We start from the raw sequence: 13,582 nt of genomic DNA, 5'->3' as shown, positions 1-13,582 counted from the left end.
GCCCACGCCCGCCGGCCTCGCTAAGGCGTTTCCAAGGCAACCCCAGTGAGCCCGACTGCACCCTACGTCCCGTGGCGCTGCCGAGGGCCGTACCCTCCCTGCTTCTACCTCACGGGCGGAGGAAGGCGCTGAGCTCCGCGCCCGGTGCTTCCTCTCGGGGTCCGCGCTGCCCCTCACCTGCCACAGAGGCCGCCTGTCCTCGCTCCTGATTGGCTCACTCGCCAAGGTGCTCCTTTTTCTGATTGGTGGGAAGCCCTACTCACGGCCACGGATGCCGGTGGAGGGCGCCGAGGTCTTGGTTGCCATGGCAGCAGTGGACTCTAGGCAGAAGGGCGCGGAGGAATCCGGCCGTGCCTTCCGCCGGCCTTTGTCAGCGATGCCATGCCTCACAGCGCCGGCTCCCACCGCAGCGGCTCCCCCCACAGCTACATACCGGCTGCCCTGAGGCTTCCCGGTTCCTCGCTGGACGTGGTGAGCGGACGCCGGCATGGGGGTGCGCGGAGCGCTGCTCCCTGCCCTCGCCTCCCCTCGGCCCGGCCCCTGTGGCGGCCCGGCCTCTCCCTCTGACCGGTGCTGTCCTACCGCTGCCTCCGAGGTGGAGGGGCCAGGCCCGTGATGTGGGTCCTGTGGATGCGTGCGTGCGCGCGCCTTATCTGTTAGTTTGACTTCACCAACTGCAAGGTTCTGTTCATAGAGCTGCCCTGCTTGCTGATCTTGGTTCACTCCTCGCGCTTGGTCCTGGCACCCGAGGGAATTGGAGGGGACCAAGCCCCCAGTGAAGGCAGCCAGCTGTGCTCTCAAGGGGTGACATCCGTGTGTGCTGTCATGGTGACACGTGAGCCTACAGGCATGGCCCATATCAAGGCTTTTGTCAGAAAGGGGCTTTTGAGAGGACTGAGGCATGTGTGAGGTTACTTTGTTTTTGCCACAGAAGCAATTAAAACCTGTCTTCTCAAAGCTGTTGCAAAGGCTTGTGTTTGGGCAGAGACTGAATTTTAGCAGATGGGTGTTTGAGGGAGAACGTTCTGCTTTACTGACCAGGCCTCATGAAACAAGAGAAACCTGTCTTTAAAAAAAAATAATAAATTACCGATACAAAGCTATGCTGCTGACAGCAAAGCAGGATATGGGTATATCTGGCAGGAAATTTTAAGCAGGGTTACTCTCAGCTTTGATTGTATAAGAACAAATGTCCTTACACAGAACAGCCAACCTGCTCATGGGGTGTAGCATTTACAGACTGCAGCAAAGTTAGATTAACTTCAGACCTTGATTTAACCACTCAAGGCTCTGTAAATCATTTACTGTATTTCTGTCCAAGCATGTGATTAAACTTCAAGTTTTAAGACCTGTGAAGCAGGTGGCATCTAAGTGGGCCCTGCCTTTGTCAGCGATGAAGGTTTGGCATCTAACAGGAGTCCAAACAAAATGGAAAAAGGATTAAGATTCAGTGGCAGCTTGAGTTATGAAGATTGGGGGAAAAAATTGCAGCTAGAGACTTTACCACGTGTTTCTTTAAGATTTCTTTAAAGCGGATTGCTACAGCAGGCAGATTTGCCTGTTTGATCTGTTTCATCCCTCCCAAGGTCCCAATTCTCTGTGAGAGCAACTTGTACTCACAGAAGAGCTTGGTCTTTCCTTGTAAGATGGATGAAGATAGAGTTCTAGTACTAGACACTGGAACCAGATGGAAAGGAGGCTGGGGGGCGGGGGGGGTGGGGTGTGTGCGAGGTTGTTTGTTTGTTTTGCAAATGTAGAAACGATTAAAATATACATTTTTCCTCATTGTCCAGGGACTTACAGAACCCCTATCTCAGAGCAGAACTACTTTGAGTGGAAGGACATGTACAAAAGATGGCTTGAAGCTGAAGCCTGTGGCATCTTTGCAGGTAGGGAGTATATATTGCTCATAGGAAGGTACACTGAGTTGTCTAATACCAAATTTGTAGCACCTCAGGTATCCGGATATTCTTCAGTCCTCATTGTTTGTCTGTTTATTTGATATCAGAAATTAGTTCAGTGCTAATCAGCGTGCTGTTGCTGTTATTTATCCATGTAGGTAATACAGTGCACAGCCTCCTTTAATCAGTCATTGCAGGAGGCAGTATAAACTGTTGGAATACTTCCCCTGCTCTTCAGAGATGATGAGGTCAGATATGCTTTACAGCATTCCCTGGAGCTTAGTAGGCTTGGGCTTTCTGGAAAAAGAGGAGATTGCTGTCAGAACAGGGGACTTCTCACAAGGAATCCCAGCCTCCATGGCAGGCACAACACTCTGCGGAAGCTATGAGGCACACATAGACAAATAAAATACCTTCATACCCAGATGGAGGGAGGAAGGGTACCTGCTCTCCAAAGCATGTAGTAGTGTCCTAATTGTAAGCCCCTGTTTTATTCTGCATCTTTTGTTTCCTCTGTACAGAGAAAGCAGAAGATCATGTTAGAGGAAGTGCCTGCCACACTGCTAAGTCTTGTATTTATTTCTGGGTTTGGAAGCTGTCTTACAGGAGCTGAAAGAATACAGTAGAGGATTGGGATGTTGTGACCTGTTCCACTGCAAATCTTTTTGTTTACCTTGTGTCTCATGGAAAAATAGAAATCTTGCAAAGTTATGCAGGAGGGAAGGGAAGTCCTTCATACCATTTACATTATATAGGCTTTTATCCTTGCTTTGGCTTGTCCTGGATTATGTGGCAGAAGTGAGAATTTTTCTTTCATAGAAGCAGTTGGAGTGAAGGACATGAACTTATAAATTTGAGGAAGGAAAGTTTCAAAGCTTGACTGGGTGAGACACTGAGCAACCTTGTCTGTGAGACTGGCTGTTCTTCAAGCAGGCAGTGGGACCAGATCACCTCCGGAAGTCCCTTCCAGTGAGTGCTTTCCTGGGTTTTTTGACACAGTCACAAAAGACAGGAAAGCATTGGTATGAGGAGGCAAGAATATCCAGGCAGATGTATCTGTTAGTGCTTAAAAGCAGGGATTATGAAATGAAACAAGTTGGGATGTAGATTAAAGACTTAGTGTTGAACCAATGGTAAGCGATTTGAATCTGCAGTGTAGTGAGGTCTGTTAGGAGTCAGTACCACTGAAGTGCTGGGTTGGATAGAGTAAAGTCTTAAATGTTGTCTTGTACAAAACCAAAACGTTGTTATCGTCTACACATTCAGAGTCTGTAGACTCTTTTAACTAGATGTTGCCAATAACTGGAGAACAAGTTTGTTTCATAACTGAAAGATCCAGCTGAGGAGTGTGGTTGTCAGTATCTGCAGAAGTAAGCTCTTATTTTGGTCTACTCTTTACCTAAGTAATATGCAAATACAACATTTCCTATAAGCAGTGTGTCTCTAGAAATCAAGGTTTAAATAGGGGTTCCTCTAAAGGGCATTTTGCTTCTGTGCTTCTTATATCTCTCTGTTATAAATTGATCCAGATATCCTGCTGCAACTACAGGTGGAATTTTCTGGCTGGAGCTCAGAGTTAGTGCTTCAGTGTAAGCTTCATCTGATAGATCTAACTTTAAAACCCACTAAAATTCAGCCATCCCTATGGTGGAATGTGGAGGTTCTTTGAAAGTGACTTTTATGTAATTGAAAAAAGCACAAAGGAAAGAAGTAAAAAGTCAGAAGCTAAAATTTGATAGCTCTGAAATATTTTCTAAGCTGAGGAGTATTCTGGAATAATTTGAGAGTCACTCTGTTCTTTGAAATAAAATGTACAATCATCCATTGCTAATGGAGTTGAAGACAGGCTATCAGAGGATCTGATACTTTATCTCTCTGTTTAATTTTGTGTGATAGGAAAATGCTGCTCTTATCAGCAGTTAGAATTCCTTTAGAGATTTGTTTCATTGTTTTGTGGGAATTGTAAGAAACCCAGGGGGTTTGCCATTTATACAAGTTTTATATGTTTTGCATATTTTAATGTTTCTCCCAGACTAATCCAATAGTCCATAGCGTGAGTAGCTCAGAGACCCCATGGTGGCTACCAAGATTTATGTGCCTGAGACCTGTGAGAAAATGTGATCAGCAAAGGCTTTGGCAGGTAAGTGACTCTCAGCATTCCTTCAGCTGTAGATCCTACTGTGAAGACACATGAAACCAGTATCTGTAACTGGGATCCCAGGACATTTGGGTGCAACTGAGCTCCTGTCTTGGAACAGTCAGCCTAATACTACTGAAGTTCTGGGCAGTGATGTGGTTGGTTGGTCTGTGTGTGCTCCAGGACTGCTGTCCCCAGCATGTGCTTGGATTCATGTGTGAGTCCTCCTTAGCAGGAACTCTATGCTTCAGTCTGTCCCCCAAGGCATGCTCTGAAAATTGTATTACAAAAAGATGTGTATGCTCTGTCCTTCCTGTCAGCCTGTTGTAGATTGACTCTGTCTAGTGTGAATTGTCTGTCTAGTGTTCACGTATTACACAAATCTTCCAGAGGAATCCCAAAAGTTAATGCTGGTCAGCAGTGTTAGCACATTCAGAAATCATATTGCAGCTTCTCTTATATGTGCATGAGGAGGCTGCTGACTCAGTAAGCAGTGGTCTGATATTACAATAGGTGCTTAAACTATGAGTGGCTAGAATTGGACCTGTATATATATATATATATATATCTTTCTTCAAAGAAGAGCGCCCAAATAATTAAAATCATGGCTTTAACTGGGGATATCCCAATCTCCATCATTCCTGTTTCATCTGTGTGAAAAGTTCTTCATCTCCTATGCTGAAGTATTCCTGACAACTGCTACAAGGGATGCTTTGTTGTATTTCCTGAACAGAAATAAGGAGGTTTGCCAGGCAGTGGGGTGTGAAGATGTTGGGTGAACTTCCTACTGTTCTCTCCCAGTTTGTAGCTTGATTGTGGAACCTAGATGAGAGCCTGATCTTTGAGAAGGTTGACTTTCTTTGCAGACCTTTTTCTTTTTTTTTAACATTTATTCAGAGGATCTCCTCAGCATCAGCAAAGAGTGGCACAACAGATACTTTTGAGCGCAGAAGAAATTTTGAGGAGAAAAGCAATACTAAAGATTGGCCAACAGAGAAACACTTCAGCTGTGAGAAGGTATGAGTGGAGGAACGAAATGCAGTAGAAGGTGTGGAGGGAGGAATGAAAAATGGTGATTTGCAGAATTCTGTAAAATCTGAGATACATTTATTGTTGGGAAGGGGAACAAAGAACTCTGGAAATAACAATCCAATGTGTTTTACCAAGCCCTTCCTTGCATCCTTTTGAAGCAGGTTTATTGAGTACGGTGCAATTTGGTGTGTGAAAGTTTCCCATAACACCTTAAACGAGCTTATGACTTTTTAGAATCATGGGCTTAAAGAACAGCTCAGGTTGGAAGGGACCTTGAAAGATCATCTGGTCTCACCTTTCATGGGAATCATAGAATAGTTAGGTTGGAAAGGACCTTAAGATCATCCAGTTCCAACTCACCTGCCATGGGCAGGGACACCTCACACTAAGCCATGTCACCCAAGGCTTCGTCCAACCTGGCCTTGAACACTGCCAGGGATGGAGCATTCATAACTTCCTTGGGCAACCCATTCCAGTGCCTCACCACCCTTACGGTAAAGAATTTCTTCCTTCTATCCAATCTAAACTTCCCCTGTTTAAGTTTTAACCCATTATCCATTTTCCTTTCACTACAGTCCCTAATGAAGAGTCATGGAGAGGTGCCTGTGTCTCCCTGGTGCTGTGGCCAAAGAGGGGAATGGGCTGGTACCACTGAACATGTACATTATAGTTCTTCCAAAACTCTTCTGTTGCTACATTTAACCTAACTGTTCAGAGCAAGTCTCACAAGGCCAGGTTGGATGGGGCTTTCAGCAACCTAGTCCAGTGGAAGATGTCCCTGCCTGTGGCAGGAGGCTTGGAACTAGATGAGCTTTAAGGCGCTTTCTAATTAAAACCATTTTACTATTCTATGGTTCTATGATTTGCCTGCCTGTGCTATCCTGCCAGCTGAGTTATGGTATAGTGTGCCTTTAATTACAAGACAAGTAATTATTTTGAATTCAAGAGTAATTGTAATTCCTACTCCTACTTTTACTTCATATGGGTTTTTTTGATGTTTTGTTAGGCAGCAGCTGATCAAAGTCGAGACATCATTGTTTCTGCTCACTGCATCTTGGACAGAGAAAATTATTTTGTGAGGGTAAGAAGTGGTATCTCTTTTCTCATTTGCTGTGTGCCAATTGCTGTATGTCAATGTGTTTTCTCTCCATCAGTGATTCATGAGAAAACATCAATTGTCTGTATTCTTGAAAAACTAAATTTAGAAGTACAAGTTTCTGGCCTCTTCAGTCTCCTTTGGATAGGATTGCAGTGGTAACCCTAAATATGAGCTTGGGAGTCATCTGGCTTTGGTGATTTACCTCCTTCTTTGCACCTAACTTTTGTTCTGTGAGTGTGATTAGATGGTGATAGCAGGCCTGAGAATAAAGGGCAGGAGGGCTGATCTGATCTAGTGGGTTGTCAGTGCTACAGGAAGAAGGTCCTTCCCCTGCCACCTATTTTGCACAGCCTTGGGCTTATCAGACCCCCACTCTGAAGTGATTTCAGCTCACGAACCTGGTGAAAGTGAATGGTTTTCTGCCAGTCTTGCATTATAGCTTAAAAAATGAGAGTTTGAATTCCAGAGCTTGTTCCAGGGAGAGCTTGGAAACAAGTGGTGGGAGCTAGAGAGAGGGAGGAGCAGAAAAAAGGGCTGGCGAACAGGGCTTTTGCAGCCATGACCAGTCAGATCAGGTCAGCCAAGCTGCCTGGCTTCACCCATGGAATCTTCAGTGTGATTGGCCAATAGGTTGTATGGGCTTTATTTTCCATTTCTTGCTTAGGAGGTGGACAGATATTTGAGGCACAATGAATTCTTAGATCTGAGAAAGAAAGAGATGCTCTACAAGAAATGGCTTGAGGATGTTTCAGAGCCACTGCTGCAGAAGATCGAGGGTAAAATGGACAGCAAGTCAAGTGAAGAAATACGGAAAAGGAAAGAAGAACAACTTTCTCTCTATTTAGACTACTGTAAAAAGAAGGTATCAATGAGAAGTAAATTCCTGTCATGGAGAGGTTTGCATACAGAGGGTTGTGGGCAAGACACATGTATTCTGTAGTTCTGTGTGTTTCAGTACTCGTAAAACTTGGAGTCACTGCAGGAAATTCTTGTTGGTTTTCTTGATTTTGCTCTGAATTTCACTCCACTGTGGAGCATCAGATCCCATGACTCAACTTTCTACATCTCAGGAATGGATATAGAGCAATAGAAGCAATTACATAATTGGCCACAAATAGTATTTTATGTAGAGCAGGCTTTTGTTGTAAGTGGAAACCACTGCACAGAGGAGTTGTGAGACTGCAAACAAGCTTCCCCTCCAGAAATAAAAATGTCATGGGAACTGTGTTGTTATATGAGAGCGAATGTTCATTTCTTCAAAGGTCTGATGTGAAGGACCCACACATTTAAAATGCATATGATGACAAAGAGCTGCACCAGTCTTACTGCTGAACTTCTGGGATTTAGGAAGTAACGTTGGGTGTCCTGTACATGTCTGGTCTACATCAGCCCATCTCGCAGGTTTGTGTGGCAGGTCAGGACTTTGCTGAGTGTCCACCAAAAGCAATGGATGCTGTAGTGGGATGTATCCTTCTCACTGAACAAGCACAGCACCAGTGATCAGCTTCCTCCTTTTCTCCTTGCTCTGTGATGCCAGCTCTCTCATCAGCATGTCTATAAAGCAGACTAAAGCCCATCAGGTAAACAGGGCAATTGATTTGCTTGAGTTTGCATTAATTGTGGCAGTGTATGATAGATTGTGCAAAACTGAAGACACTTTTATGGTTTTTTTTACTATAGTGACTTGTGGCTGTGCATTTCCCCCCCCCCTTCCATTTTGTCCATTTTCTCTTGCTCCCTTCACTGCTATTAGGCTTCTCCTTGTCCTGTTCCTCAGATCTTCTCACCTTCCTCTCTGTCACTGGTCCATTCCCTCTATCCATATCTATTCTTCTTCCTCCAGCTGTGCTTCTTGCACTCTTCCTCTCTCCAGGCAACCCTTTTACTCCATCCCCAAGTCTGTCACTGCTTTGTCCCCTTTTCTTCTGTAGACTCCCCAGTGCTGTGTCTCCCACTCCTTGTTGCTTCTGATGACTCCTCCAAGTTCTCCACTGTCCTTTGCTGTCCAAAGCTGCCTTCTCCCCCTTTCCTCTGTACTCGTCCTCTCTAGTAACACTCTTTCTCCTCACTGTCCTTTCAGGTTCCTCCATCTCAGTTTTTCTGTCAGTTTGCATTTCTACCTCCTTTATCATGCCATTGCAGCCTTCCTCCTTTCCCTCTTTTCCCGGACTCTCCATTGTTCCAAGTGACCTGCTCGTGTATGTAATTCTCCTTAAATCTACCTCCTTTTCGCCCCCGTTCTCACCTCCTTCTTACTTCCGTTCCCATGGATATGGTCTGCAAATGCATGATGAGGTGGTTGGTCACAATGTGAAGATGGCAGCAGCTCTACTCTCTTTCTAGCACTGGCAGGGAAGTGCCACACTGCAGCCTGCAAGGACAGGGAAGTTTCCCTGGCCTGGCTTGCTGCTGTGTTAGCCACAACTCATCTTTTGGAAGTCCAGGATATTGCAGGTGTTGTGTGGTGAAATGCTGCAGAGTAAGAGACCCTTTTGACTCATTTTTTAAGAGCAGGCTGTTACTCTGCTTTCTGCCAAGGGGTGTGCGAGTCACCAGACATCAGCTGCAGGAAGGGATCAAAGGGGGGTGTGCTGCACAGCACTAAGCACACCTGAGATCACATACTGTAATGGGGTGATGTGTAATAGTAAACCAAGGGGTAGCACTAAAACCCTGCAAAATGAGGCATTTTGGTGCTTAAATGGGAGACAGTGAGTGTGGCTGCCACTTTCACTCTGGGGAACTGCCAGATCCTGGGGAACAGAGGCCCCTGCAGATGCAACAACCTTTCTACTCAGCACTAGCTGAAGCCCCGTGGAACTGCCTAGGTGCTCACTGAGTGTCTGGGAACAGCACAGGCCCTTGGGGCCTGGCTTGCTCGCCCATGTGAACACCTTCAACACAGTGACCTCTTAAACCTAGTGCAGAGCCCACATTGTTTGATTTGGACTCATCTTGCAGCGCTCCTGAACTGTTCGCGTTAAAGCATGGTTTTTCCAACTCTTTAACTTGAAATCACACCCACAGATTGCCAAAAAAGAACTGCTTAGGGCTTAGATCTGAAAGACCATGGGCTGAACATTCCCTTCCTTCCTGAGACCCCTGAAGAACCATCTGCACAAGAAAACTGAAAAACTTCATTTCCGAGGTTTTGGAGGAATGGCAAGAGTATTAGGGAGAAGTATTCGATATATATGCTTGCCCTGCTCTTACTGTTGTTAGAGTGTCACTTGTGGGTTCTGTTCTTTTCTGTTGTTGTTTTTTTACTTCTGTTTTGTTTTCTCCTCTGTACAGCTCTTACTTGATGCAATTTAGGTAAGTCCTGGGTTATTGGCTGTAAACAGTGCATTATAGTATGGAGACAAACAGTTGGAACATACCTTTCTCAGCATCAGGCTTGATCACTGTGTCAACCTCAGTCTCTGTTCAGCTTCTTGATGGCCTGTTTGATCTGGTATTCTTTGGTCTTGGCAATCAACAGTGGATGCCAAGTGGTGGTACTGGCTGTTCCCCAGCTAACTCTGGTCATAGAGAACCTGAACTCAGCCTCTTTTTAATATCTGTTTCCATCTCTGTCAAAACATTTTCTGTTGAACAGAATTTCCTTTTTCTTGACTGCCCTAGCTGTGGTTAGCATTTTAGCCTGTAATTACTTCTGGATGTGTCATGAAATCATTTATTATGTATTCATGCCTATAATAAATTAAAATAGATGGAAGAATTTTCCTGTTACACTTAAGTCACCTTCTTTCTGAGGTGCAGTGTGTGAAAATTCAGGATTCCTTTTCTCCACCACTCCTGGTACTGTGTTCATATCACGCCTGGGAGTGTAATACCTGAGCTGGCTGCTCTTGCTGTTTCATCACCAATAGCTAATGAGACCTGAGACAGTACCTGCTTCTCCCACAGGGCTGTGTGATTTTGGATGCTTATGACCCATCAGAATATGACCCATTCTTCCTGAGGACATCTACAGACTGGTGGAAGGTGTGATAATTATTTATGCTATGAGTTCTAGGGGCACTCTTTGGCCAGTAGGAAGTTAATGGCTGGAGAGGAGGCAGAGTGTGTTACTGATGTGTTGCTATGGGGCTGGCATAGAGCAAAATATGGGTCCCAGCTCCTACTGCATTTAAGCCCAAGTGTGTTTGAAAATGGTTTTCACTGGGAAATGGTTTGGATCCATACTAAACCCAGACTTGGAGGTACAGAAGGCAATGGCATGGGGGAGGGTTGTTTACCCCATCTGAAGTTCATTGTAGCAGTGTGGGAATCATCCTGTCTAACAGGGGTTGGTGTGTTCATGGGCAAGCTGGATGTGTGCTCTGTAGGAGGCAATCTAACAGTTCAGATGATCTTTACAGAAGCTCACTCAAATGCACCAAGGGCTAATAGAAGAGTTAGGGAGCACTTGGACACAAATCCATGAAGTGCAATTCTCTAAATCCCTTCTGGATGCTGTGAGCCCTCAGCAGCTGTGGGGATGGAGCTGATACTTCATTGCAACGTGTGAACCCCTGCAGGGTTCATCAAGATCAAATGCCTCCAGGAGATCAGATCTCATGTCTGTGGTCTAACTCTGTGGCACAGTTGTTGAATGCACTATACAGCCTGCCCAAGGATCTGAGAGGCTCAGTATTTCTGAGGCCACTCAAGTCTGCCACCTGTTTTTATCCATAAAAAAGGAGGTTGATGCTCCTTCCCTGCTAACCAGTGGTATCCTGACATTTACCTCCGACTTTGGTCTTTTGAGGCTGACAAAGTACTTGTGTTGCTGAGTAAGCATGACATAACTCTCTCTGTCACAGGTTTCAACACCAGCTTTACAGGATCCTCTGTTAAGAGACATTCAAAGAAAGTTGATTGAGACAGGCATCACCAAGCAGTGCGAGACAGGTACTTTAAACAACTGGTATCCCTTGGAAGTGTTTCATACTGGGGCGGTGCCCTTGCTTGTGACAGTAGGTGCTCACACGAGGCACTTGTTACTTCCTGCCAGGAAGACCATGCTCTACCAGAGAACTGAACAAACTCAGCAGAGAACTGCCACTGCTACCTTTGAGCCGGCAGCATATGGATGCAGTTGAGTGGGTGAAGATACCATACACCTAAATTGCTAGTGACGTTTACCAAAGAAAGAGGTAAGAGGTAATGTGGTGTTTATTGAGAGGCAGCACAACAGGTACAGTGGATGAGGCCTTTTCTTCTTGGCTGCATAGCAGACTATTTGTTAAAACTTAAATTTCATAGTTAATTCTGCTTTATTGTGTATTTCTCCTGAGAAAGAAGTGTTGGTGAAGGGAAAAGCCTTAAGGGTGCTTTACTGGAAGATCTGAAAAGGTTTAAGGTTCATACTTGCCTTGGGTTTTAGGGTTGTTTTTTTTTCTATTAGTTTCTAGATTTTGGGAGCAGTAGGAGCTCATACTTCTATCACAGACTGGTGGAGGTTGGAAGGGATCTCTGGGGGTGGTCTTGTCTAACCCCTCTGCTAAAGCAGGGCCACGGAGAGCCAATTGCCAGCCACCATGTCTAGGAAGCTTTTGAATATCTCCTAGGATGGGGACTCCACAACCACCACGGGCAGCCTGTGCCAGTGCTTGGTCAACTTCACAGTAAAGAAGTGTTTCCTGATGTTCACACATCTTGTGTTTTGCTGTGTGCCCATTACCTCTGGTCCTGTCACTTGGCACCACTGAAAAGAGCCTGGCTTTGTCTTCTTTGTACCTTTCATACATACTAATGAGATTCCTCTTGAGCCTTCTCTTCTCCAAGCTGAACTGTCCCAGCTTTCTCAGCCTTGTCTTGTATTTGCTCAACCAGTGTCCTTTGACCACTGAGTGTTGTGGCTCAAACCATGATGCTGGTTCTGCAAAGGAGTAGCCTGTGCTGAAGGAGCTAACCACCACTCCAGAAAGTTGTATCCTATAGCTGAGCTGAGAGATTGCTTTTTGGCGTACAGGCTGGTTGGACTCAAAACTACAGCATGGATGTCTAATGGTCAGCTGAACTGGAGCAGCAATGCAGCTGCCAAGGCTGAGAACACCAGGGAGCCTGGGCTAGCCAGCCCTGACAGAGAAGCAGTTGGGATCAGACTGGTCCCATTTTTTTAATTGTCATGCTTTTTTTTTACAGTCCAGGCTCTCATTCACCCTTTTGAAAGCTCTCTGGTTCTGCCACTGCAGTACACAACACTTAAGGGAACTCCCGCTACCCAGTGACAAGAACATCAAAGGTGAACTGAGAGCCTGATGTCCTCCTGAGCCAGGCACACTTTGCCCCTCAGCCCCTGCCTTGGAGTTTTGTGGTTTTTACTAGCCCAAAGCTTTATTCCACAGGAAAACTGGTCACAATGACAAACATTTCCTGGAGTGGCTCAGTGTGGGAAAGAGCTAGTGCAGGAAGTTGTGCTGGGTCCAGCAGCCTTCGTGCTGCATGGACTGGCAATAATTTTTACTTCTGTTTGTTTAAAGGCGAAAAGCCATCAACCACGACAGAGACAACATATGATATCATCTGTCCTCCAGCTGATTGCAGCGGCAAGCACAGCCATCAGAAGGTACCATCTGCAAAGTATGTTGTTATCTCCTGCCAGAGCAAGAGGGAACAAGGCAGGTCTGGCAAACTGCAATAAACTCGTCTCAAACACGTCATTCTGAAGTAGTTACTCAGCAGCCAGAGAAATGTTTGAGATGCTGCTCCTGTTATTTCCAGCTCCAGTTCATGCTCTACGGGCCAAACCCTACTATTTTAGGAGGTTTAACTTAGGCTCAGCTCTGCAAAGACAGTGCTGATGTCCTCTGGTTTATATAGTGCGAGTCTTCTCACCAGTTCATCTCCTTCAATAAAGTTAGAAAAAGGACTGGTAGGCCCCAGACTCTGCATGTTATCCCCAGCTCTGAGTCTGCTGTATTTCCTGTGACAGGACGTGTGGTGTTATTAGCACTGGGCACAGGGAATGGCAAAGCTTGCACAATTTTAGCTGCAGCTGTTGTAATTTTTTGTGAAGCTGAAAGACCTCACCTTGAGATTCAAGAACAAACCCTCTCTTGAATGAGAAGGAGGCACTCCTGGCTATGTGCCTTGTCAGCATATGCGTGCAGAAGAGTGGCTTAGAAAGCACTGATAAGGAAATATAGGTTTGGTTTTGTTTGTTCAAATCTTTATGAGAACTCCCATAGCGAATGTCTTGCAAAATATTTGCAAAATAATGCTAGGCTAGTAACAAGGTTTCAAAGGACTTCCCCCTGGAGGCAGTGTACAAGCAGTAAATCAAACTAACATACGGATGAGTGTTCTGAGAAGGCAGGAATTATGAGGGGAGAGCAGGAGGAAAGTGTTTTGTACAAAACAGAGCTTTTTGGAGAACCCGTGCTGAGCACCACATACTCTCAGTGCCCTGCAGATGGGTTTCTC

The 13,582-nt window shown here is 45.4% G+C and overlaps 1 protein-coding gene across 1 annotated transcript; it reads left to right on the top strand.

Annotated features, from left to right (window-relative positions):
* Positions 1-1,393: 1,393 nt before the first annotated feature.
* Positions 1,394-11,810, top strand: FAM228B (family with sequence similarity 228 member B). The gene is made up of 9 exons (XM_057427550.1): positions 1,394-1,399; positions 1,794-1,889; positions 3,934-4,041; positions 4,936-5,055; positions 6,077-6,151; positions 6,834-7,031; positions 10,079-10,156; positions 10,978-11,065; positions 11,169-11,810. The coding sequence occupies exons 1-9, from the start codon at positions 1,394-1,396 to the stop codon at positions 11,279-11,281; spliced, it is 882 nt and encodes a 293-aa protein (XP_057283533.1). The 3' UTR covers positions 11,282-11,810.
* Positions 11,811-13,582: the final 1,772 nt, after the last annotated feature.

The sequence above is a fragment of the Pezoporus wallicus genome, unplaced genomic scaffold (genome assembly GCF_028554395.1).
Source record: "Pezoporus wallicus isolate ANWC-B61680 ecotype Strahan unplaced genomic scaffold, APGP_CSIRO_Pwel_v1 contig_6464, whole genome shotgun sequence".
NCBI classification, from domain to species: domain Eukaryota; kingdom Metazoa; phylum Chordata; class Aves; order Psittaciformes; family Psittacidae; genus Pezoporus; species Pezoporus wallicus.
The sequence above is the reverse complement of the archived record's forward strand: the minus strand, read 5'-3'. Positions and strand labels throughout refer to the sequence as shown.

Bases quoted from the DNA above. Each gene is read 5' to 3' on its own strand.
- FAM228B (XM_057427550.1), top strand. The intron at 1,890-3,933 runs GTAGGGAGTATA...TGTTTCTCCCAG, and splicing joins AGCCTGTGGCATCTTTGCAG to ACTAATCCAATAGTCCATAG. The intron at 6,152-6,833 runs GTAAGAAGTGGT...TTTCTTGCTTAG, and splicing joins GAGAAAATTATTTTGTGAGG to GAGGTGGACAGATATTTGAG.